At 44.9% G+C, this 25,108-nt stretch overlaps 2 protein-coding genes and 1 long non-coding RNA gene across 5 annotated transcripts in view; 2 read left to right on the top strand and 1 right to left on the bottom strand.

The window, feature by feature from the left end:
- The window catches only part of MKLN1 (muskelin 1), a 102,289-nt gene extending 83,843 nt beyond the window's left edge, over positions 1-18,446 (top strand). The window contains exons 17-18 of the mRNA XM_066182660.1: positions 7,491-7,545; positions 9,437-18,446. Coding sequence (XP_066038757.1) covers positions 7,491-7,545; positions 9,437-9,558 — 177 coding nt within the window. The 3' untranslated portion in view covers positions 9,559-18,446. The remainder of the gene's footprint in view (positions 1-7,490; positions 7,546-9,436) is intronic.
- An 888-nt stretch (positions 18,447-19,334) lies between these two features.
- PODXL (podocalyxin like) overlaps positions 19,335-25,108 on the bottom strand; it is a 44,504-nt gene continuing 38,730 nt past the window's right edge. For 2 of the 3 annotated variants that reach the window (XM_066182661.1, XM_066182663.1), the window contains exons 8-9: positions 24,095-24,151; positions 19,335-22,934 (exon numbers count right to left, since the gene is read on the bottom strand). In XM_066182661.1, coding sequence (XP_066038758.1) covers positions 22,740-22,934; positions 24,095-24,151 — 252 coding nt within the window. In that variant the 3' untranslated portion in view covers positions 19,335-22,739. The remainder of the gene's footprint in view (positions 22,935-24,094; positions 24,152-25,108) is intronic. The other variant, XM_066182662.1, reaches the window with a different exon arrangement.
- On the top strand, positions 22,896-25,086 carry LOC136289170 (uncharacterized). Its single transcript, XR_010720729.1, has 2 exons — positions 22,896-22,985; positions 24,946-25,086. It is a non-coding gene; the product is annotated as an uncharacterized lncRNA (long non-coding RNA).

The following is a 25,108-nucleotide window of genomic DNA, read 5'->3' as shown; positions in this document are numbered from 1 at the left end:
CCTGATGGGTAGATAAGGAAAAGTCTGGGGTTCTTGCTGTCTTCTTTCCTTAATGACTTGGAAAGGGATTCAACAGCTCCCTTTATAAAATCATGATAGGAGGAGGGGCAGTTCTATTTCATGCTGTGTCCCTGGATTAAATCTCTTAATCTGGTGGTTTTAACTTGCTACTTTAGGTAAAGGAAAGATTATACAGACACTGAAAGGTCTTGGGGAAGAATATGCTTCTTGCGTGTGCACAGGATGGAATTCTAGGGTTAGAATTAGGAAAAAGTTTACTCTTATCAGGATCTTGGAAGTGATCACATTCGTCATAAATTCTAATCAGCCTTTATAAACATGTGATTCAACAAAACATTTAAGTGCTGTGACCCTGTTCTCTGTAAATAGTTTCTTGTTTAAATTGTCCCATATCAAGTAGTTTCACATCCTTTCTAGTCATTTCTCACATAGGAAAGACAACAGATGATCTTCCTTTTCTTAAGGTAGAAAAGGAGATTCCCCCCCCCCCCCCCCCCCATATGTGCCATCTTCCCAGTGTGGTTACACTTCCAGTGTCTTTAAGGTTGGAAAAGACTTCTAAGGTCATCAAGTGCACTCATTGCCCCAGCACTGCCGAGGCCACCACTAAACCATGTCCCCAGGTGCCACATCTACATGGCTTTTAAATACCTCCAGGGATGGGGATTACAGCCCAGGCAGCCTGTGCCAGAGCTACAGAACCCTTCTGGTGAATTCTTTCCTGGTACCCAGTCTTAACTTGAGACCATTTCCTCTTGTCCTGTGTTTTATTATTTGGAAGTCCCCCCCCCCCCCCCCCCAAATCAGGGAATTCTGCAGAGCCACAAGTCCCCCCGAGCCTCCTTTTCTCCAGGCTGAGCCCCTTTCCCAGCTCTCTTAGCCTCTCCTGGTGCTCCAGACCCTTCCCCAGCTCAGTTTCCCTCCCTGGACACACTCCATCCCCTCAGTGACTTTCTTGTTGTGAGGGACCCAAAACGGAGCCCAGAATTCAAGGTTTCTTCTTCCTGTTTGAACCTGTACTAACCCATACAGTTCAAGGCCCCATTCTGATACTCTCTTTTCCCCTTGTGCTCCCTCCCACTCCTGTAAGATGTGTCCTGTGTTCTCTGATCTTTTTTCTGTGTGCTGGTAGCCTGTCTCTCCTCAGCCAGTTATTCCGAAGGAGATCTTGCCTCTCACGGCTGGCTGGGCCTTTTTATTATTCCCTGTACAGCAAACATCTGTGATGTGATGAGCAAGCTCCTCTCCTAGTTCTTGCTGCCTCCTGTCGCCCACAGACCGAAGGAGCTGCTGCAGAAGCTGCATGTTAGGCACATCTGGCACAGGAAAACCTTTAATATCCTGCTTTTCCTTTTCCCAGTTCAGTGTTCAACTTGTCCACCTTGTAGGAATGGAGAATTTACATGGCTGCATGGGCTTCTCTGAGATTTTGGGGGAAAGTAGAAGCTGTATCATACCAAGTAGAAATAGAATAAAATGTTTGGAAAAAACAATTACCCCTTTTCAGAGAGCACACTGGTGTCTGAACATTAATGATCCAGTGAATGAGCTTACATAGCTCAATCCAACTGAGTGAATATATTGTGGATTCTTTCTCTGCAGGCCTAATGTCTGATCCAAACAAAATCCAATAGCTTCTGTCTGTCGTGCTGAGCCCTCGGATCAGCACACACCATTCAGCAGAATTAAAGCTTCCATCCATTCCAGCCATCTCCAAAAATCATCTAACAGTTTCTGGGATGCTTTTTTGTTTGAATTTTGGTGGGGTTTTTTGTATTTTTTTTTTAATTATTCTTCATTGTGCTGGTCGTAAAGCTTTAACTTGCAAAGCTTTTTTACACTGGGACAGATCTGCCAGGGCTGTGGCACAGAGCCAGCTGCTGGGCTGGTACTGACTGGGTGCGTTTCCAGTTGACGTCAATTTACCTTCCGGTTATCACATCGAGTTGGCTTTTTGCTCTGGCATTGCATCTTCAAATAGCTCCTGTGCTTTCCAGAGGACTGACGCAGGCTTTTTGGATTCCATATCGAATTTCAAGCACCAGTTTGATTATGTCTCTCAGCCCAGACACCTCCATACCCTGCCTTTATTTGATTTGTATCTTGATTAATAGCAAAGGCAATAGATATGATTGGCTGCAGCCACTGAATGCTGTAAGGCTTCTTAGAATTTCAGGGAATCAATTCCTGCCTGTTTTCCCTCTTTCCAGGGCAATGTTAAATTTAGGAAGGACCAGGTTGAATAGTTTTACCCTCAACTTTGTGTAATAATTCTGGAGACTGGCCTGTATAGCCTCATGTTTTATGGATGGAGATCTGGGTGGTGTTATATACCATTACAAGCAGAATTTCCCCTTGTGGTGAGACTTGCTTGCTTTGTAATAGAAGTAATTCCTTCTGACTTACTTCGGCAAGTCTGTTCAGCTGTTTGCAGTTGGATGCCAAGGAAAACAAACAGACTGTTCTTGAAACTTACTTTGGCGTTAGTAACCGATTTTGTTTAAAGTAGCATGAATGATTGATAGTAGGAACATACCCCAAGATTTTCATTCTGTTGCTGTGAATTTTAGGGATGCTAAGAGGGCTATATTTTTATTTCCTTTTTTTATTACTCCGAAATGAAGTAGATGCCTGTAAGTAACAGGTATTGCATGGGTGCTTGGTTTAGTAGCCACAGGCTGTGTGCCAGCAATTTCTCTGCCCACAAATGCAGATCCAGTTCTCTTTAACTGTGATTCTGCTTGACATGACTTAAACCTTCTCATTCACTTCAGTGTTCCCAAATCAGTGGATCTTTTTTACTGGCTGTGGGTTAATAGCCCTGTCACTGTAGGAAAAGGAGGGTAAGTCCCTAGAAAATGGGGAATTTTGCCTGTGATTTAACCGATTGAAAGTTGTATAAAAGGGTCATTTGCTGGTGTAAAATTTTCTGCTGGCATGGCTTTTCTTCTATGTCACACACAGATGTGAATTTGGTTGTAGATTACAACAGCAGGCTTTTAAAGATAAAAGGATGGTCGAAATAAATATCAAATTGAATTCCAAATTTTGTTCTTACAGAAAAACAGGTGCTGTTAAAGCACAGAAACATCAGTTGTTCATGTACGAAAGCTGAAGATGCTCCTTGAACGCAGCAGTAATCATACCCAGAACTTCGCTGGTGTTAAATGGGCTGTAGTAGAAATCAAGATGACACAAAAAATGTCCAGTGCTTTCCAAGTGTGGGAGAGCAGGATAATTTTGTACATGGAGATTCAACAACTGATGAAGCTCAATCCCATGATTGTTGTAAAATAGATACAAAGCACAAGGAAAACTCACAGTATGTTTTTCTTGGAGCATGGTAGGAGAAAGGGCAAGGACCTGGAGGCCAATCTGAGGCCTGACTTGCTTGTAGACTAAGGCTGGAGGCCCCTGTTCAAGGCTGCTTCATACTTTCCATTCTTAAGACCTTGTCTTTAATAAATTTGACAGATAAAGCCAGCAGGGCCCAAATGTATTGTTTGAATCTGCATTAGACTGATATTTCTGGGAAAATTGAAGCCCAAATGGGAAAAATAGTTCTAGGAAGGAGCTAAGAAAAGCCTGTTTCTCTTCTTTGTGTCCTGCTGTGATTCTTTGTAAAGCCTCAGAGCCTGAGTGCTGCAGGAGCAGAGGCTTTGGAGCCAAGGAGCCTTTACAAAAACAGCGTTCAGCCTTCCCAATTTCAGTGACAGCTCCATCCTCAAAGGGTTTGAGCCTCTCTTTGCCTCTTTGAGCCTGTGCTGGGGGTCAACCAGCCCCAAAGAACTGGTCAAAGCTGAGGAACTGGTTTATGCTGTGATCTGAGCACTCACACACAGGCATTAGAGAGGAGGAGGAGGAATTGTGTCTGATTCATACAACCTGCCAGGTATCCCAAACAAGAGTTACTCATTCCCCCTTAATCATTTTGTTTGTGCAAATGCAGAGGTGTGCAGCAAATATATAAAAATAGACATAGTATATAACCTTTTATTAGTTAACTAGATCTGTTTATCTCCAAGGAACCCCTGCCTCTGCTCAGAAGCTTGGTTGGATCTCTGAGAGAGAAGTTAATTGTATAACAAAGGGAACTGCTGTCTTTTGAGTGGAGACTTAATTTGGAATGGATGAAGCCAGTGAGCCAGAGGGATTGTCAGAAGAAAATGGGTGGTGGTGTGATTAAAGCAGTTGGATGCTTCTGCTGGATAATTGAATTCTGCTCTTGCCTCCATAACAGAGTTGCTGTGTGATATTAAGCAAATTGTTTTTCTTAGATGGTCATTAATTGGGTGTTTTATTCTGGTGCCTGATGGGAGAGATCTGAGGTGTGATTTGCTTGAGGGCTTTGCTTTTCTGTGAATTCAGAAGCTGTTGCATAACACTACATATTTTGAAAAATCAGATACTGTTAGTTTCAAACAGACCCAATATTAATCAGAGTTTGAAGTGCCATCTGTTAGAATAACAATTAAGATGATAAGAAAGTCAATGAAGAAATGAATTCCTTCTTTAGAGCAGAGCTTGAACTTTGTGAAGAAAATAGTACATTGGATATCTGCTGGGAATGGTTTGTAGGAGACCTGGTATTGAGTGAGCAGTAACTGTCCTTTACTTTGGGGAAAAAAGTAGGGATTCTTTGGGAGAACATTGTAGGGTTTGGAATTGTAATACAAATGCAGAGTGAACCGGCTTAGGCTCAGCACTGTCCTTAACTGATGTTCTTAACTCACATGCTTGATTTTTCCATCAGAAAGTGCTTTTCAAGTGTGAGCTGATACACAAATTTAATTTCAAACCAAACAAACAACGGCCCTCAAGGTTAACTCAAGTGTGGTGCCATCGGTGGAGAAGGAAACAAGATCCTCCTTCCCTACAAAGCTGCAAAGAGCCTCACAGCCATGAAAATCCATCATGCCTGGTGTGAATGAGGCTGGAATACTTGGCAGAGGCCGTTTTCAGCGGGGTTTTGGTCTCAGTTCAGCGAGTTCCTGGCTGAACCCTGCTCATCTGGCCCCTTAATCGGGCACCTGAGCCCTAGTGTGGCTCTGTGCTCCCAGCAGGGTGCTGCTGCAGGAGCACGGGAACCCCTGGAAGCGCGTGGCGTCCCCTTTATCCCGGCTTCATGTGCCACCAGGCAGCTGGCAGCGGGCCCATGAGGCAATTGTGTGGGAGGGAAGGATGGCCAGAGCGTGGCATTTGCTCTCAGAAGCCGCACGGATTTAGCCACGGGTTTTATTGGAACTTTTGGAGCTATTTGTGCTGGGCAGCTGTTTAAGTACAGTGCTGCTGGGAAGCCAAGCTGCTCTCACAAATGAGGCTCACGGTGGAATCCACGTGTGGCATTGCAGTGATTTTGTGTAACCAGGCCTTACATTCAGGGTACTTTACACCCACTTCCCTCTCATCTCCAGTTTGTCAGTCCTGTATCTTTCTCACCATACCCTCCCCAAAGGATGCAGACTTACCCCAGAACACTGCAGTCCTGATTTTAGCCTGTTTTTTCCCTTGATGTCACATTGAAACTTAGCTTACTGAAGTGTTTTTGTAGCTTCTTGCACTTGGTTGTAGATGTACTTTTTGTAACAGCCTTTTTTGCATCTGTGACTTCTGGCAGTTTTGTGCTTGGCCATTGTTCTGTGTAGGCTCTGCAGCCTTCACTCCATTGAACTTTCTTCATAGAACTTGGTTTTCAGAACACTTAATTTTTTTTTTTCCACTGCTTTCGTTAAATCTTGCTAACTAATACAGGGCATCCCAAAATGGGTGCCTTATTGTTGAGGAGACTTTAAAACCTTCATAACAACAAGAGTATTTTATTTAAAGATTCTGCTCCTTTTCATGCATTTGTCAATTTTATAATAAAGTTATACTGTTCTGTTGTAGTTCCTAAGTGCATTTTCACAGAGACTCTGCACCTGTTCTGCATTGCTGATTTTTCCTGTTTATGTTGATTTGCACTTGGCCCTGGTGAAATGCACCTCAATCCATCATTATAATTTGGATTAAGTGGGAAAACAGTTGGAAGGCTGTCTGTTCCATGCTGGCAGTCAGTCTGAGTGTGGTGTAAGGTCTGGTGATCCTGCCCTGTTCTACCAATCAGGTTATCACTGAAAACCCAGGGTGATACTGACCCTGGGGCACAGATGAATCACTCCTGAGTCAAGGCTCCATTTTGATGTCAAACCATTGATGGCCACCCACAGTAAAGTTATTTGACCTGTTTGTCTTCCCCTGTTGGCTTAATCTAAGTGATGCCTTGACAGTGTGCCTTAAGTATCATACAAAAGTGTTAGAATTCCTATGAAAGTCAGAATGGACAAGGTCTATTGCCAAGTCCCATCCCTAGGGCCTTCTGCCTCATAGGAGAAATCAGATTGATGTGCTACAACTTGTTGTTGCCAAATTCACGTTGGCTGCTACTCATCACCTTCTCCACTCCTACATGCCTACAAATTGTCTGTGTTCCCATTTTTTCTTGAAATTGAAATTAAACTGATGGATATGTAATGCCTGGCTGTTCTTTCCACTCCTTTCCTGAACATATTTGCCTCTCTTCTGCTTTTTTCTTCCCTTCTTTTCCTTCAGGCTGTGTGCTGAAAAGACACACAGGCAGGAGACCCAAGATTAATCTTTGCTGTTCCTTGGGTATCTGGAAACAGCAGTTAAGGGCAGAGGAAGACACTGTGGTCACCATCTATCCGTGAGACGTGAAGGGGGAATAAAACCATGAATGTGTTAATTAAAAAGTTTTTATTCATGGTCTTGATGTTCCCAAACAAAGAATTTTTATTTTTAGTTAAGAAGATACTGCCTTAAATTGGTGATACGAGATCTCTGGCAGTTCAGAAGGGTTGTTGTCATTAGAGTCAGAATGGTTTGGGTTGGATGGGACCTTAAGGATCATTGAGCTCCAAATTCCCTGCCATGGTCAGGGATGCCACCCATTACATCAGGTTGTTCAGTCCAGCCTGGCGTTGAACACTGCCTGGGCTGGAGCCTCCACAGCTTCTCTGGGGAGAGCTTTCTCTGTGTTCAAGAAGTTCATGATCACTCCGGCAGTTACCCTGTTTTTGTGCCATCTAATCCCTGGCTGCTGAGCCTGTACCATGTTAATCCCTGGGAATGTTACTGTGTGGAAGGGACTCTACCTCCTGCCAAAGAGGCAAAAAATTATATGTAAAAAAATGAGATTTTTAGAGCTCTGAGTCAAATACCTTTCATTACATCAACACTGCTCTAATTCTAGGAAAATCCATCTAACTTGTGCCAAGGTGACAAATTGTAGTGCTCATGTGAAAGTGCCTGCTGCTGTTAGTCATGTGTATGGCACAGGAGTTACAAGGACTCTATAGAGAAAACAGAGGTGCTCTAAAGCTACTTGTACTTCTATGAATCCTTTGGGGGTTTTGCCTGTGTGGTTAATAACACTTTTTTCTTTATTTGTCCCTTTACCTCCTCTTCTGCAGTTTCAGCTTCTTGCCTCAGCATTATTTAAGTCTGGCTCGGATTTCACGACTCTTGGTGAGTATTGTGTGTCAGAGGAATTACATGATGTTCCCTTTGATAATTACTCTTAGTTTCTACTGGCTTTTATATCAAATGTTATAGTTCCTATCAACATTGCAGGCTCTTTTCAATATGCAAAGTGCCACTACCCAGACATTTGAGAGGTTATTTATAATGACCAGTGTCCAGTGCCTCAAGCCCATATTTAAAACATCTGTCAACATCCGTGGTTTTAAAACCAATGCCTCCCGGGATCATTTTGTGTCTCTTATTACATCTGATCCTTCACTGTTACCCAAGTAAACAGAAGCTTTGGTCAGAATAAAGCACCTCCTGTCATGTCACTTTGGAATCTCACAGCATGGCTACGGCTCTGTTTGCTGTGATAACTGCAATTCCTGGAGTAGTTTGGTTCGCTCTGTTCTCTACAGAACGAGTTCTTTGGGCAGAGTGTCAAGAGCGGAGAAAACAGTGGCGTGAAGGGCTGAAAACAGGAGGGCTGAGCCAAAGCCATGATTTGTTTCGCTGCTCTGTCCAGTTAACTCTTTGGGAGATCTCAGAGGCTCATCCTGGGCAAGCTATGGGAAAGCTACAGGCAGAAATTACATCCTTGTACTGCTGGGGTATCCTCAAGTCACTCAGCTCTTGCTAAGAGTATGGATGACTTCAGTTTTTGATGGAGATGTAATTCCCAATCTAAGAAATTGAGGGAAAATTAAAGCCCACTGCAGTTCTGCCCTGCTGGATGAGGAAGCTCTGCTGAGTTCCTGTGGTTTGGAACATGACGTTGACCCTATAAGATCAACTTCTTTTAAAGAAAGAAAACCCAAGTTTCAAAAAAGTTGGATTTTTCATAGACTCATACAATGGCTTGGGCTGGAAGGGACCTTCAAAAACTGTCTCATTCCAACCCCCTCTGCCATGGGCAAGGACACCTTCCATTATCCCAAGTTGCTCCAAGCCCCATCCAGCCTGGTCTTGAACACTTCAGATATGGGACATCCACACCTTCCCTGGGCAACCTGTGCCAATGCTTCACCATCCTCAAAACTTTTCCCTAGTTTTAAGCATTTTAAAAGATGAATTAGTTCTTGACTTAGTACAATACTTTATCCAGATTTTTGGGTTTACAGATAGGAGGATATGTACATCAAGAGGTGCTTTGAAAATAACCCAACCATACTCAGTTTGACTAACTTGGTTGACTTTGATTAACTGAGGAGTGTGTTCACTGAATTAAAAAGCATTCCTTTGAGATAGCAGCAATGGAAGTAATCCAAACAGGAGATTGTTGTATGCCTGCCCTATTCTTGCTGATTGTTTTAGTGTAGGATTTAGATAAACAATGCAAACCAAACCCTGCCGTGTTGGGAGGTAGCACTCCAGAAACTGGTTTGCAAAGCTTCTGTGTGCCAAGATGCAGCCAAGTGCAAGTGCAGTGAATAAATACCAAGTCTGAGTTGGGACTCCTACTGTCAGCAGAACTTATCTCAAGAAAAACTCCAAGCAATCCAAGGAGCAATTTTGGTTATGGCAATGAAGATAATGAAGAAAGCCCGAGGACAGAAGAAATGAGGCACCAAATAAAAATAGCTACATGGATTTTGTTTTCCGGGACATCAGAGCAGTCCCCTGAGAACTCCTGCTTCCCCCGTTTCTTCAGGGCTGTCAGTGAGCTTGACAGGCGTTTGTTTATTACTTTTTATGGCATTTTGATGGCAGTACTGGCTTGGGGTGACATAATCTCTGTTTATGTGCTCACAGTAGTGGGACAGAGAGCTGGCAGCCTTATTAGCAGAGGCAGAGGGAGCTGTTAACGTTCATCCCAAATGGACAATTCCACTGCTAAACTGAGTGTTTGGGATTGGGAGGAGTGACTTACTTTCCCCTTTCGTTCCTCCCCCAGGATTTTCAGACGTTGACCACACGTATGCCCAGAGAACTCAGCTGTTTGACACGTTAGTCAACTTCTTCCCAGACAACATGACCCCTCCTAAAGGCAACCTGGTGGACCTCATCACGCTGTAATGGAGCAATCACTGGACACATGGAAGAGGGGAAAAGCATCCATTTTCAGTATTTTAATTTTTTTACTGCATTGATTGACTGCTGGGATGAAGTTAATATAGTAACCCCTAGGTGTTCGAAAGGGGTTTTATACTTGTATGGTGAATCCCAGGAGCTTTTCCCTTGGAGTAGGTTAATAAAATGTAACTGACGTACTTCTGACTAAATATATATATTTTTTCTGACTTTGGATTTTGAGTTAGCAAATGTAAGATGAAAAGGTGGGGGAAAAAAGAAAAAGAAATAAAACCCAGTCATGCAGTGATCTTTTTGCCTGTGGGGGAAAATTTGAGATTTGTGAGTTGTCTGGGATTAAAGATGATGGGTTTTATTTTACGTTTCCTGAGGAAGAGGGGGAAGAGGTTTTTCTTTCCTCATTTGTATCTAGTCATGATGTGTTGCTTAATCCCACAACTCTGTCCTCAGCAGCTGAATAACTTGGTGGCAGGACACTGGCACATGTTGAGATCATGTAATTTATGTCCTGAGTCTTGTACTCACGGTGTGTCACGGGAAGACGAGCGTGTTCCGAGCCGTCTGTCTCCCCTTCCCAGAGTTGTGCTGACAGTCATGTCTAATTGCTTCTGAGACTCCATCTAAACTGACTACCTACATCCCTATCTCCTGTTCTCTGGAGCCTTCCACTTAAACCTGGCAGGCAAGAGGGAACCTCAGAGATACAGCTGGGAAAGGGGAGTGCGGTCGCCGCCTGCACGGGCCCCTTTTCAGGGATTGATCTCTTTGCGGCTGTGCTCATCCGCTGAGAAACCCTGTGGGTCCTCGGCGAGCCTGGCAGAACTGGGTCTTCCACCACACACACCCCCAACCTCTGCAACCTGACCCCAGGTTGGGTGTAGGATTTCTGAAGCAGATTGTCTTCGTTTCCATGTGCTTCTGTGTGCGTTTGTCTGTGTGTACGTGTACAGGGCGTTGCTCCCAACAGCTTGTCTCCTTCCTGTGTAGTGCAGCTCCCTTGTCAATGCATTTTAGACCTAGATCTGACTGTGAGCGAGGCCTTCTTAGCATAAATCTCTGAAAATGAGCTGATGCATATGTATAGAAAATGTATTTTTCCTTTTGCTGAAAGCCTTCTTTATAAACACTGTAAGGGCTTGGTTCTGCACTGTGAGGTGGAATGAAGGACATGCATAATCCAGCATCAGAAACTCTGCTTTCGGTGTCCGTGAGCATTCAGTACACACTGGCAGATGTAAATATTTATATGAAACTGCAAAACTTTCTATCCAGCAGTGTTCATGCCAGTCGAGTATCAGTGCTGCACCTGCTGTGGCTCCTGTTGAACTTGGTGGAAGTCCTGTGTGTGCAAAGATGATTTGGACTCTTGAAATAAAGAGTTAGTCAAGTGTCTTTTTCAGGGCCCGAGTGTCTGCTTGCTTTGATTGTATTGCCTCTTTATCATGTTCTTTGTGTGACTTTTATAGTCCTGGTGCATTAGAAATAAATTTCAAAGCCTCATACTAGTGTTTAATCACTTAGAAAGGAACAGGATGTCAGAGGCCAGGCTTGTCTTCAGGGAGGACTGTACAAATGAAGTGTTTTTAACCTGTCACTTGAGAGTGTTCAGACACTGTGCACTTCAGTGTGCAAATGGCAAATCAGACGTCGGCCGAAGAATCCACTCGGTGCGGGAAATGAAATCTGATGAAATTGTTTCTTTGGAACGTGGCAGGTTTTTTTCCTATTGACATGGAAAGTTTTACATCACTGCTGGGTTTTGTGGTGTGCTACCTGTGCTCAGGCTTTAACTAATACAGAGTTTATACAGTACAAATACTGGTGAATACTCCAGCTGAGCTGTTGCTTCCATTGAGGTCAAAATGAGCACTTTTAATGCAACCAGCCAAAATTCTGCAACCTTTTAGTACTTAAATTTAGTGCTGCTGTGCTCCTTTATCACTTGATCTCATTGCTTATGTATCGCAGCTGCAGTCAGATGATTAAATGCTCTTTGTCATGGTTCCTAATTAACCAAGCTTTTCATAAAGTGTCGTGTGTCCACCTTGGATGGCTAAAAGAGCCCATGAGATACACCTTGGTGGCGAAGCCCTGGTGAGCAGGCAGGGGAAGTTCAGGAACACCCAGAGCTGTGATTGGTGTTGCTGGTGAGCAGTGCATCGTGTCAGGTCTGATTTGTGTGACAGGAATTCGATCCAAACTCATTGTCCTCTGCGCCAGGGATGCATGCAGAGCCCGGCAGCCTCGGCTCTGTGTTTTGTAGCCTCGTGCAAATCAATGATTTGTTTGAGTGAGGGGAACGCTGCTTCTGCAGGACTGACAGTCCCAGCTAACGAGAGCACTTCAGGATGATCAAATATTGACCTGCCTTTGTCCCGAGCAGATCGATGCTGCTCGCACCAGCACAGTTCATGGATTACAGCTGCTGATTAACCGGCAGAAACTTTGCTCAGCTGCGGTATTTGTTGAGCAGCAGAGGCACCATGTGGCCAGAGAGGTTAATCCAAAGGGAAGGCTTCTTGTGGCTTTGCCAAGGGTCTTTCCTTCTTTTTCTCTTTAAGGCTAGGAGTCAAATGATTCCTTTGCATTGGTGTATGCTATGTTACCTGCTTTAAATTCTAACCAAAAACTCTGAGCAGTGAAGGATAAAATTCCTTTTAAAATCAACCACATGTTGTCAGGCAGTGACACATGTACTTTGAATTTCATTGCATGCTGATCTTTAAAGACACTTGGTGGTATTCCAGGAAAGCTCATTACAGAAAGCCCGAAATACAAACAGTAAAGAAACCCACTGGATCTGAAAACAGCCACCTGAAAACATTTCACAGCCCAGTGCATGCAAGGTTATAAATATCTGAGCTGTGCGTGAGAAGTCTTCAAACCTCACCATCATTGCTTGTAGGCTGTGTCTGAGGCTGCTCTTTAGCTTAGACAAGACAAACATACTCTATTTGCCTTTACTTTAGATTATAAGGTGACTTTGTGTATGAACTTGACACCACATAATCTTTGCACTACAGTGAGTAGTTTTATCTGTAAATTCCGTGTTAACTTGTAAATAAGGTATTGCGAAGAAAAGCATCGTTCCTTGTCAGAGAGGGACTCATTCATCATGTTTTGGGTCTTTAAAGCCAAAGTTACAAGGTTCTGGTATGTCTTTCAAAGCTAGAGGAAGTCAGGGTGGGGTAAACTTGATACAGACATCCAGACTTCACTCTTGGTTTAGCTTTTAAAAAAATATCCTTTGAAGTCCCTCCCTGTGTTTGGTTCTTCACTGACTCTGACCCTTACAGTACCCTTCAGTGGATCATCTCCTTGGAAAACAAGAAATTATTTTTTATGTTGTTCCTGTCAAGTGACATATTTTCTTAGAGAAATAAAGCCCTTCAGAATTTTTTTTTTTTGGTCACTTGGATTAGGTAGAATTAAGTGAGTTTGTTAATGTTTGTCTTACACATCCCTTCATAATAGTCACGAGGTAGAAGTTGTTAAGAGTTCTCCCAAAATGACTTCTCCAAGCGTGTTCTGCTCTTGCAGTGTGACCCAAAATGTTGTCATGTGGCAGAAGGACTTTGTTACATGTTGTTAAATGAGATTATAACCACTTTAGCCACCTTTTTGCCTCTTTTGTTTTGAGGATCCCATTAGTTAGTGTTGGTCCTGGGAAAGCCTGAAAGGTGATGCAAAATGTTCATGGAAATGAATTGTAGTTGTTATCTTCTGGCTCTTTCAAAGGTATTTGTGATGTGTTTATTCTTATAATCTCTTCCTTTTGCTGAGCATAATGAGGAAGGAGAATTTTGTCTTGGAAAGTTCAGTTTGCCCTTTCCCTGGGTGGCATCTTGCATGGGTAGTTAAGGTAGTTGTACCCAGTAGTGTAAATAAACCTCTGGAATTTGGTTTTTGTTTGCGTGGGATGGCTCTGGGTGTACACAGTTACACGCTGGCTCAGGGATCAGGCTGGAGCTTCCTACCAGAACATCAGTTAGTAAAATCTTAATTTGGAAAATCAGTCTGGGAACACCCAGTTGGAAGAGCTTTTCTAAGGCATTGCCTTATGCAGTGGCAACTGAAGTGAAATTAGAGATTTTCCTAAAGAGCATAGAAAAGCTTCTCTTCATGGAGTGACAAAGCTAAATGAAATTGCGGAAACTTTGCTCATTGTTTATAATTACCCAGCCTGAAAATTTAATAATTTAATGATTACAGTTTAAAGATTGAGGAATCGGTAAACAAATTAACTGGACCCCCACCTGTTTGCAAGAGGGTGGCGGAGGTGTGGGGCTGGAGGCCAGGGATTGCCACAGCTCATTTGTGTGTTTCTTTAATTGGCAGACATGAGTGTCCAGGGCTCCATGAGTTATTCCTCCTTCCAGAAGAAACTCCTTCCAAAGCCGAGTAATGACTCTGGAAGAGTGTTTTCCACAGGGCTTTGTGGAACAGCTGTTTGCTGAACCATTTTCCTGATGTGTGCACATTTTTCAAAGGGAGTTTTCTCTGTCCCAAAGTTTTGTGCTGACCTGGCCCTGCTGTGCCAACCTGTGCTGGTGAGTGGTGGATTCAGAGCAGAGTCCTGAGGAACGCTTCAAACTTGTTTGCTGCTCTTACTCTGAGAAAGACGAGCATTAATGCTGCTTGTGTCAAATGCAGGAGGGTGGCAGGTACCTGTAACACAAATACTGTCAGCTTTCTTGCTACCTCCTGCATTTCAGAATCGAGAAACTAATACTTTTGTAGAACTTATTGAGTGAACTTTAAATTTGAATAACTTGTGTACAACCTCCATCTCTGTACAGGCAGTAATTCTGCTGATGTAATGCTGTGCCACTTCTGGGGAAAATGGCAAAAATTAGTAGATACGTTTCCATTCGGTCCCTTTGTTTTTAAAAGTGGGAAAATGTCTTGTGAAACCTTGAGTCCCCGTGTATGCTTTGAATTTTAGCTTATTAGTTGGCTCAGAGTTAAGGAATGTTTGGCTATTGTCAAGTGAAGTCCTGACAGTAAAAGCAGTTCATGTATGTCTCTGGAAGTGCTTGTGTTGTTTTATAGCTGTACTTATTACAGAAACAGAGGTGGACCCAGTTGAAAAATTAAAATTATTGGTGTTTGGTTTAGGGGGAAGATTATAGAAACTCTGAGCTTGGCCTATTTTAAATAAGTACATGTGTTAATTTGGAGATGGGTCTTATTTTGTGAGAGGAGAGTTTAAGAACAACTATATGACATGTTCTTGCTATAGATTACTAGTAGTATATTGTAAATACTGTTGAAATGTAAATGTGCTGTCAGAAGCTTGTTAGTGTATCTAAATGCCTGTGGGAATGGGAGGCCTGATCATATCCTATCATGGAAAAGGTCATGCTGGAGATTATTCAAGTTGTGGTAATGGCTTATAGGCAAAATCCCTCTTTTACTGAAAGCTTCTAGTATAATGAAAAGTTGGAGTGGAGAAACAAGGTTAACTGTACTGGAACCAGGATAAGAGTCCATGGCTCAGTGCTTGGATAAATTGACTCCAGATGCTTTTGTCCGTAGGCAATGGATCCAAACATGTTTTTGGAGTGGGAGCCAGTTAATGACCAGCTTAGTGCTGCTGGAGAGCCCTGCAGGAGAGCCTTATGGGGATGCCAGCAGGTATCCCTTTGGCATTCCTGGCAGAGGTCACAGAGCTGGCTGGAGTTTGGGATTATCCACGTGTGCTTTGGTTATATCCATAAACCTCTGAGGAGGGTGTGGTGGCTGTGTGGGTTGTGTGTAATTCCAGCTGCGTGGCTGAGGTGTGGAGCTCTGCAGGGCCGCACCTTCCCCAAGCACAGATCCTGGCGATAACACATTGCTGCTGTCTCTTCTGCTTTCATGGACTTGGTTTGATGGGGGTGAACTCCAGATATTGCCGTGATCCAAATTCAGTGCTCTGCTTCCAATGGAGCTGCTGTCAGTGCATCACCTCAGTACCCTGAAATCTCAATTTATTCTTGGTGCAGACACAGCTCCATGTTGCCTTGACTTCCAGTTGTTTGCTCTAAGTCAGCACAGCTTTTACTGATGGCCTGGAGAGTGTGAGTGCTGTCAGAACTCACTTGACTGTTCAGCGTAGAATCACAGTTCATTCCTGGACACAGGGATGTGAGTGAACACCTCAAAACTGGCTCTGTCAGGTTAGATTTTTGGGTTTGCTACTAATTGGAAAGGAAAGTCTTATCACTAGCAAGTGTGATGGTTAAAGCATGACCCCTTGGTTATTCCCCCATTTATTCTGAATTTTCTTTCCCTGTGTGGCTGTTCACTGCTATTAAAATGCTTCAGACTTTTCTGAGTTTAATGGGTACCTACAGAGGAATTAAAGGTTAGAGCTGCATAGTGGTTATTGAGGCATCAGTTTCCCTACATCATACTCCAGTTGCTTCCTTTGCAAAACTCCTTCCTGCTGCCTGTGAAACAGTCAGAAAGGATCCTTGTGATTTATGTTGTTCTTTCCAGGGCTGTTTCTCATCCCGGGTAAGGACAGGGAAGCGTGGGAGATGATTTCCCTCTGCAGCACACACTTATTTACTTGTGCCCTTCCATGGCCTCACATTCAGTGCTGTGATACTCCTTCCCTCCCATCTCAGGGTTTATTTTGTGTGGCCCCAAGAAGAAAAAGGTGATGATACCAACCCTCGAGTTGTCCTAGGTTCCTGCACCTGCTCTAATCATCCCAAAACCTTCATGGGTATTGGGGTGTTTGGTTTATTTCTGCAGCGTAGCAGGGCAGAGGGAATGAGAAGAGAAATAATCTTGGGGTTAATTACAGGGATGCCTGATGAGAGTAGGTGTGTAATGTATGGTCTTTGTGGAAGGGCTTCGAAGAACTCTCCCAACTTTGCTGTTCAGAGCTGATTTTACAATGTGAGCTGGATTCTCTGGCTCTTTTCAGAGAGAAGTGATGCAATATCAGGATCTTCTAGTCCTGGAGCTTCACCTCGAGCTTTGGCCCCTCTCCACCCCAAAGATACCAGAGAGAATAATACAAATTTTACTCTCTCCACAGCAATTGCGTGGAAGTCAGACAGACAGGAGGTGGTGCAGCACCATTGGTTTTTGGATCAGGTCTGGCTGCCTTAAGGGATTGTTAAAACCTAAAAATGTTCTGAGCTTCCTGATGGAAGCTGCCAGTTTGATTAAAGGAGATTAGGTGCTTTTTAATTAATGTGATGGTGGGGAGGCTAGACCATAACAGTGGCTCCAGTGGTTGCAGTCGTCTCCACATCCCAAATAGCAATGGATAGGTTTTACTCCCCATTGATAGGAAAATACACTTTAAATATCCTGACTTAGTAACCAAGGAATTCAATCAATTACTCAGTGTTTCACTAAATAGAGAAGTGCTGCGGTGTGTGAACAGGGTCTGTTCATTAAAAAAGCCGCTTTGAGGCTGAAAAGTGATTTTTTTTTTTTTTTTTTGAGATTTTGACAAAAACTCGGCTCTTAAAAGGGGAAAATGGAGGAGAACTACTGTGCTGCTGACTTGTTTTCTCCTCCTGTCTGCTGTGGTCATCTGGAATGCAAACTAGCAGTGGAGGGTGAACATTGCCTTCATCTCTCCCTCCTCATTCCTGTCCCTCCCGTTGATGTTTTGATGTGCAAAACACTCTTCACTTCAGAAGCTGCTGTGCGGGGTGGTGGAAAGGAAAACAAACCCCTCGTTATTAGTAGCTGTTGCCATTTGCTAAGGCTGTATTTTCTGCTGTGTCTTCCAGCACTCCCTCCTCCACAGCAGGAAATGAGGGGGTGCTGGGGAGACCGTAAGCCAGAGAAAAGAGCTAATTATACAAACAAATGTGTTCATGGGAGTCTTGCGAGTTGGAGGCCCCGAACCACACAGATCACTTCGCTGAGGGACAGAAATTGAAAGTCTGTGGGCTCGTTCCCAGTTAATTGGAGGTGACATTCCCATCCTTGTGGGCTGGTGGTGTTGTGTGCATGTTGTGCATTCAGATGCTGAGATGCAGCGTGTCTCATTTTGGGAGTGTTGAGCCTCGTTAAATGTTTGCCCTTTGAAACTGCTGCAGTTGCCCCTCTTAGGGGAGTTGGTGGCATAGGCAGGACCTGGGTAGCTTGGGGTTAAACACCAGTGAGCTGGCTGGGCACCATCACCTGACTGGGGTGGGGTTTTGAGGTGTTTGTTGAGCTGTTGCCTCTATTCTGATGGTATCACTGTAGCGTGCGATGGTTTGTTTGTCTGGACCTTCAGTGTTCATTATTATCTTGTCCTCTACACCTCAGTGTGGTCCCCAAAAGCTGGTTCTCCCTCCCTAGTGCTGGAAGTGTGAGTGTCCACCCCCCTGTCCACAATTTGGCCTCTCTGTTCTGTTCTGGCACCCAGCTTGGAGCGTTTGCACCTCCCCAGCAATCCTGCAGGCTCTGGTGTCCATCTGGATTCCCTTTGGTGTCTGTCCTGCAGTTGTTGTCTGGGACACCTGAGCACAGGAGAGCTGAGCTGAGAGGTGTGGACAGCCCTGGGCTGGAAAGAAGCATCCGTGGAGTGATGAAAGCTGTGAACTGCCCATGTGTTTTAATAGGAAGGTCAAATATTGACTGCTCCTGTGCTGAGCCCATGGTGGTTACAGGCATCTTCCCTGGACTCTGGTGATTCCCCTTCCCATCCTTTTGTTTATGGATGATCTTTGTTCAGCCTGGAGTGTTAATTTTCTTCCTTGGCATAAATCATCTTTGATGATTTCTGGGTTGGTGTGTGAACCCCATGCTGTACATAAATGAATGAGTGACACGAGGAATATCTACAAATGTAGTTATGTTGTATGTAATGTACATAAGGAGAGAATGTATTTTGTTCATTTTTTTCTTAATAAAAATGTATATGCTAGCAAGGGTGTTGATTTAAGATCTGTTTGTTCTCACATCGCTTCAGAGAGTGAAAAAATGCCTATGAAGGTCTTTCAGTGCTGGAGAAATTGTGAAACTAGTGGTGCATTATGTCTCGCCCTGTTGCCTGGCATCACTGATGAGCTCAGTCAGTTTCCCATAAATCAGCATATTCCCAACATTCACAGGAACTTTTTTCTGGGGAGCAGTGCAAGAGTTAGAACATAGGCTGTGGCAAACTGCTGATTTTTAATATCTGACTTCAACCAAATCTCCTTTTTTTTTTTTTTTTTTTTTCTTTTTTTGTTTTACATAAGCAGAAACTTAACCTGGAACAAAATGTTTTATTTTGGGTGCTTGAAGGCCGATGGAACAACTAAACTGCCCACGCTGCTGCTGCCCCTGTGCTGCCCTTGGGTTATGCCTCTCCTGCTTTACGGGTGTGAGCTTTGATTCCTTCCTCCACAACGAGGAGGGGCTGCAGACCAGAGGGAGTTAGGATGAGATGCAGAAATAAATAAGGGTGAAATGCAGTAACAAAGGTGAAGTGCAGAGATAAAGGTGAGTTGCCTTTCCCTCTGACAGCCTGAAGGCATCAAGAACTCAAACAAGTGCTCAGGCTGTGGTGGGGGTGCCCTAACATCACCCCAGCCTCCCACCACTCTGTATCCTCTGGTTTTTAAATTTAATAGATTTTCCACCACTAGAATACTTCCTTCTGCACAGGAAAAATACAGGCTCTTCCATGGCTGGCTACCATGAAGGTCTGGGTTGGTTTTGTTCCAGCTGGTCCAGTGTTTTCCCATGGAGCATCTCCAGAGCAGGAAGTTGTGTCCCTGGAACTTGTCCTCTGCCCTGCCCACCCCCTCCTCACTCAGCCAAAGACATGAGTCTTTTACATAAGAATGTTTATTGACAGAAATACATGATGCTCTCAAAATATATTTGTAGGAAAATGCAAGAATAATCTCTTACAATCCAGTTCCTCAGTAAATTCCAGTGTAAATCAGACTCCTGTCCCCATGAGAGATGCTGCTACACACAGTATGTAAGAGCTCTACTCTATGTGCAAGGTTCAACAGGTAACCACCTGGGGAATTGGGTTTTCCTTCTCCCAGTCCCTCATGGATTATGACTTGTGTGTCTTCTGTAGGCAGCAGTCACAGTATCAACCTCATCAGCTGGGTCACGGCACTGCGAGCGGGAGATAAAATGCTCCTAAAGTTATTTACACATTTCCTCGTGAATCTGAAAATAAAAAAGTCTCTTGCAAGGACATCTGAGCTGCTTGTAAAGCTCTCACCGAAAGGTAAGAGCAGGAATCTCTTTGTACAGTGTGTGGGATGTTAAAGCTGTTTTGGGGGAGAGAAGGGGAGCACAGGGAAGGGAGGAGGGGCAGGGAGAAAGGAAATGCCTTGGTAAATCTTTTTTTTTTACTTTATTACTTTTGGTCTAACAATTATGGCTACAGTCTATGAAAGGAAGGGTTAAGGCCAAAGATGCTCATTGCTGCATTTCCTACCTGATTTTTTTTTTCCAAAAAAAGAATGTTCTCAACATTAAAAAAAAAAAAAAAAAGAAAAGTACTGTTTTCTTTTCCTGTGGAAATAGTTCTTTTAAATAGGGGAAGGAAAATCTACTATAAAATATTAGTGGTTTAAAAATATGGTGTCTGGAAAAATAAATAAATGTACAATTCCTATTCAAATATAAATCACTATAAGCACTTGCTGAGCAGTTAATATCCTCACTGGTCTCTGCTCGGAAAGATTTAAGGTTACTTGATCTCAGGCCTCTGTAGGGTTCTCTTGGAAAGTCTTTGGACCTGACTCATTAAAGCACTTTGGCATCTCTTTGCTGGGAAGGGGGAATCTCTAGGCACATGCCAAAGCCTGACTGCCTGGAGATGCCCTGCCAGGCATCTGGCAACTCCATCTCGTGGCACCTCCAGCCCCTGTGGCCACAGCACCGCTGCTGCCCTGTGTTTTCACTGTGTTTTGTTTTCTGGGAAGGACAGAAATGTGAGGTCATGGACCTGCTGCTTGTCTGTCAGGGCAGCTGGGAGGCCACAATGCTCACAAGAGTAGTTGTGGATGCCGAGGCCCATTCTCTGAGACTCTTGGCCACATTAAAGAGCTGAACTTGATGCTGCCAGACCAGGGGCAAAGCCCTGGCACAGTTACCTGGGCAAGAGGTGTTTTTTCTGCTTCATGTCAAATTTTAAACCCCTACCAGGCTGGCCTTTAGTTTTTTTTTTTTTTTTTTTTTTTTTTTTTTTTTTTTTTTCTCTTTTTTTTTTTTTTTAAGATTTTTTTAAAATTTATTTATTTTGTTTGTTATTTCTCCTCCCCTCCAAAATTAATTCCCCATAGTGCAGTGCACAGGTAAGTGAAGTGTGCGGAATACATTGCTTATGAATAGCAGGAATATTTACATACAAAAATATAAAGATTTGAACACTTCAGACTCTACCCTTCAGTGCAGGACAGAAGGGGGAAGAGCCACTTGTATCTTCTGCCGGCACCTGTCCTGGGTCTGAACGGAACACCCCAGTCCCCTCCTTCCTGAGTACTCCCAACTCCACCAGGGTTTCTCCAAGCTTCCCGTTGTTTGGCTCTGCTTTTCCCCTCATTCAGGGCAGCCATGGGAGCAGATCCCAATCGGGTTCCCTTGGTGGCAGAGCCCAAAGGGAATGTCCCTGCTGTGCCTTGGTTTATGGAAGCAGAGGAGAAGGGCCGTGCTTGGGCATCGCTCTCATCTGCAGCTCCTCTGGCTTGCAGAGGGTTTGGGACAAGCACCATCCTCACGTTGGGGAAGGGACTCAGCCAAGTGACCTTCAGGTCCTCGTGTGCTGGAGGATGGACCCCAGCTGGAGGATGATCCCTGCCTCTGCCGGAACTGAGCTGCTTCACCAGAGCAAAGGAATGAAACTCTCCCCAACCTTTCAGAGCCGTTTAGGAGCTGTGGTGGGGAGTCGAAATCCAGAAATGGCCTCAGTCCAGCCATGTTTTTCTTCTCCCCTTTAAAGGCTTCAGCAAAGGGAGACCTGGGTGACAGACCAAGCGCTGCAGGACAAAGTTCAGTCCCAGCTTTGCTGGAATTTGCTTTGCAGGTCTCTGTTATTTCAGTGGCTTGTGAAGAAAAGCTTGAGAGCGTGGGCTGAGCTTTCAAACCTTGAGGGGATGAAACACCAAGGGCCACCTGAATGCCACCAAGCTCCCTGGCTCATGCTGCTGCTCTTTTACCTCTTCTGCTGCTCACACAGGAAAATGTGCCCTCAAAAACCACAAACCATTGTGGTGCATGTGTCCCACAGTCTCGTGGAGGATGGATGAGGGCTCTGAGATGCTGCTGTGTAATTCCTGGAAGGCAAATGATCCTTCTACAGGGAAATGCAGCACCAGAGCTGGGGTCCTGCACCACAAAACCCCCAAAACCACAGCTGGGCTAGAGACTAGGCATCGCTCTTGCTCTCCACACCCTTCCTAAGAGGGATGAACTCAAGGAATTCCTCATTTTCCTCTTCCTCCATCTCATCCTTTCAAAACAAGATGCTGCTGCACCTCTCGGTCTCCAAGTGGGTGCAGGGTCTGCTCCACAGCCCTTGGCAGTGGGGCTGAGCATCACTTGGCTCTGCTGCATCCCTGCCATCCCGCTGGGTCCGGGTGCATCCATCTGCCTGTGGCACAACGAGGGGCTCTTGTGCGTTTTAGCTCTGAGGAGAGGATGGAAACCAGATTAAAAAGGAACAGGCTGTTCCAGTTTTTTCATTCACTACCTGGGTGTCAGGGAGGGCAGAGTGATGACTAAACAGCGTGGGCCAGAGGATTTGTCGAGCTGTTAATTGCCAGGTGCTGCTTTGCTGTCAGACGTGCTCCATCTCCCGTCCTGTTTACTTTATTTCTCTTGATTTTTGAGCCACTTGGTAGCTGGGGGATGGGAGGGGACATGCTTGGAGGAGACACCAGCAGCTCTTCAGGAGCAAAGCCACCCTGTTTACCCATGGCTGGTCAGGTCTGACTTGGGAGGTGGATGAGAGATGGAGGGTGCTTGGCCAGATGTGGCCGCCAAAGAGGCTTGTGTTGATGTGCCCCAGAGGTGTCTTCTCATGTCCTCTCCTGTTCCATCCTGAATCTCCTGTGGTGGCACAAGGGGCCATGATTAGTTCATTAAGGGATTTTCTGCTTTTGGGGGGGAATTTTGCCTTATTTTGGAGCTCTGTGTGTGTGCGTGTAGGGTTTATGGGGTTTTTTGGGGGGGTGGTGGTGGTTGTTTTTCTCTTGATCAAGTTCTGCATCCTATAAATGCGTGTCTTCCTCTTCCTCCAGGTCCTCCTTCATGAGGGTGTCCAGAGGAACGATCCAGCTGTCCCCCAGCTCACCATTGAGGTTCACCTTCTTCTCCTGCATTTCAGAGGAGGTCTCCATCACCTCCAGTGTGGGGTTGTCGTGGTAGCCGTTCTCCATGGTCTGCATCTCCTCGGTCAGGCGCTGCTATGAGGAAAGAAAACAATAAACCCCACTGAACAACACCTTGGCCACACTGTGAGTGTCACCTCAGGACTGTCACCTCCCAGCCAACTGTGACAGCTGCCCCATGTAGAGCTATATTACTACATATAGAGACTTTAATGGTGAGGAGGCAGGGGGCAGCAAGGGGATAGCATGGAGCTGGCAAGAGGAAGACTCTGCTGATGATGGGAAGGAGGAAAGAGCACATGTGGAAAACCTCCAGGAGCAGCTGCCAGCTTCAGTTTGTTCCCCACAGGACCTTGGGAAGAGGTTGAGCATCACTGCATCCCAACTCCTGCCTCCCTACCTCAAATCTGCTCTTCCCTTCCCCTTGCTCTCCACCCCCTGTCCTTTTTTAGTTGCTTTATTATTATTCTCCTTTACTCAGGGGTAGCTCCCACCTGCCAGTTCTTGACCATTATCCCTCCTCATTCTGGAACTCCTAATGGAAACCAGACAGGGAAAGATGGAATCAGGCACTTTGGGTCCTTTGATGTGATAAGCTTCAGGCTCCAACCCAGCCCATCCTAATTTTGCATCCACTTGGGCTCCTTCATCCCCGTCCTTCCTTAGAGGGATTCAGTGGGAAACTGCAGTCCTTGTCATCCCTTTTTGAGAAGCACAGGGGTCTCGGTGGGTCTTGCATCCCCATCCTTCCCTGGAAGGATTCAGTGGGGAGCTGCACTCCTTGTTCAGCCCTTTTTGGGGAGCCCTGTTAAAATCTGCCTGGATTCACAGCTTGCTCTATTACAGTGCTCCTAGTAAATGTCAGGAGACAGGCGTGGGAGGGAATCCATGGAGAAGGAGAGGGATGGAGAAGCAAAACTGCAGGGCTTGGTGCTGGCAGAGGGGCTGCAGAGGCACTGCTGGGAGTCCCCTGTGTCACCCGTGGCAGGGTGGGGACTGTGGGATGCTGGAAAGCAAAGGACACACCTGGGCTCCCCCAAGGGCTGCTTTCCTGTGGGATTGCTGGTCTCCCACCATGGCAAGGCACCCTCCAGCCATGCAGAGAGGGGAAGGAGGCTGTAAAGCTGGGCTTTAGTCCTGTTAAAAGCTCCTGGGCCCTACCAAGCGCCGGAGGTGAGAGCTGGGGGTGTTACAGATGCGGCGCCCGCCCCTCCGATCCCTGTGTTGGAACTCACATTAAAGATCAGGGCCACATGTCCATCATCAAACCCGGGGACATCAGGGTGGATGTTCTGGGTATTTCCAAGATAGAACAACAGGGAGGGAGGTGGGGGGGCAGGGGGTGAGGAGGGTTGGAGAAAAAACAAAATAAAATAGGAAAAAAAAAAACAACTTTCAAGTCATTTTTGGAAACGAAACAGAAGGAGAACAAAAGAAACCACCCAAAAACAAAGCCAGGAAGGAGGAATGTGTTTGGTTTTCGGAAATGGCATCCCTTGCTTTGGTTTTACTCTTTTACCCTGTGCCTGGTGGGAATTTACCTCTGGAACATCCAAGTTGGACTGGTACCTATTCCGCTGCACGAGGTTATTTTAGGGATACGTGTTCCCATCACTAAAAATACCCTATTTCTACCTGTTTTCTGAACAACATGGGGCGTGTTATGCTGTTATCTGCCCCGGTGGGTTGATTTTCACCCCAGCCAGGGAGGTTTCATGCAAGGGATGATGAAACCCTGGAAGCTCAAAGGGGACCACAGTGCAGGTCAAGTATTTATTGAGGTCTTGCCTCTCCCCCTATTTCTTCCCAAAAAATCAAGCCTGGTAAGTACAAACAAGTCTGACAGGGGCATTGGTTTGATCTTCCCTCCCTCCTGTGTTCACCTACCTTGCACTGTAAATATTTAAAGCTTTATGCCTCCTTTTCCCACGGGGCAGAGGTTGGGGTCGCTGAGAAAGGATAAGCTGGTCCAGGGAAAAATGAAGTAGGAGTGAAGTAGGTTTGCTTCTGCATCAGGAGGGTGGTTTACCTTGATTACGTAATCTGGTTTCATAATTATTTTCCTTTTCTGTTTTGTCTGTCCTAGTGCTAAATCCTCAGGAACAGCAGCTGGGACCAGTGCAAATCTCGGTGCCCCAGGACATGGGAATGGCCAGTCCTTGCAGGTGGATGATACACTAAAATCACCTAGGATTGCTTCCTGAGATAAAAATCACATTATTTTGTCTTTCTGTGTTGGTTCTTCTTTA

This window comes from Chamaea fasciata, unplaced genomic scaffold, assembly GCF_029207755.1.
Source record: "Chamaea fasciata isolate MVZ Bird 193981 ecotype frontalis unplaced genomic scaffold, bChaFas1.0.hap1 SCAF_5, whole genome shotgun sequence".
Lineage (NCBI taxonomy): Eukaryota > Metazoa > Chordata > Aves > Passeriformes > Sylviidae > Chamaea > Chamaea fasciata.
Note: the sequence above shows the minus strand (reverse complement) of the source record. Positions and strands in the feature narration are given on the sequence as shown.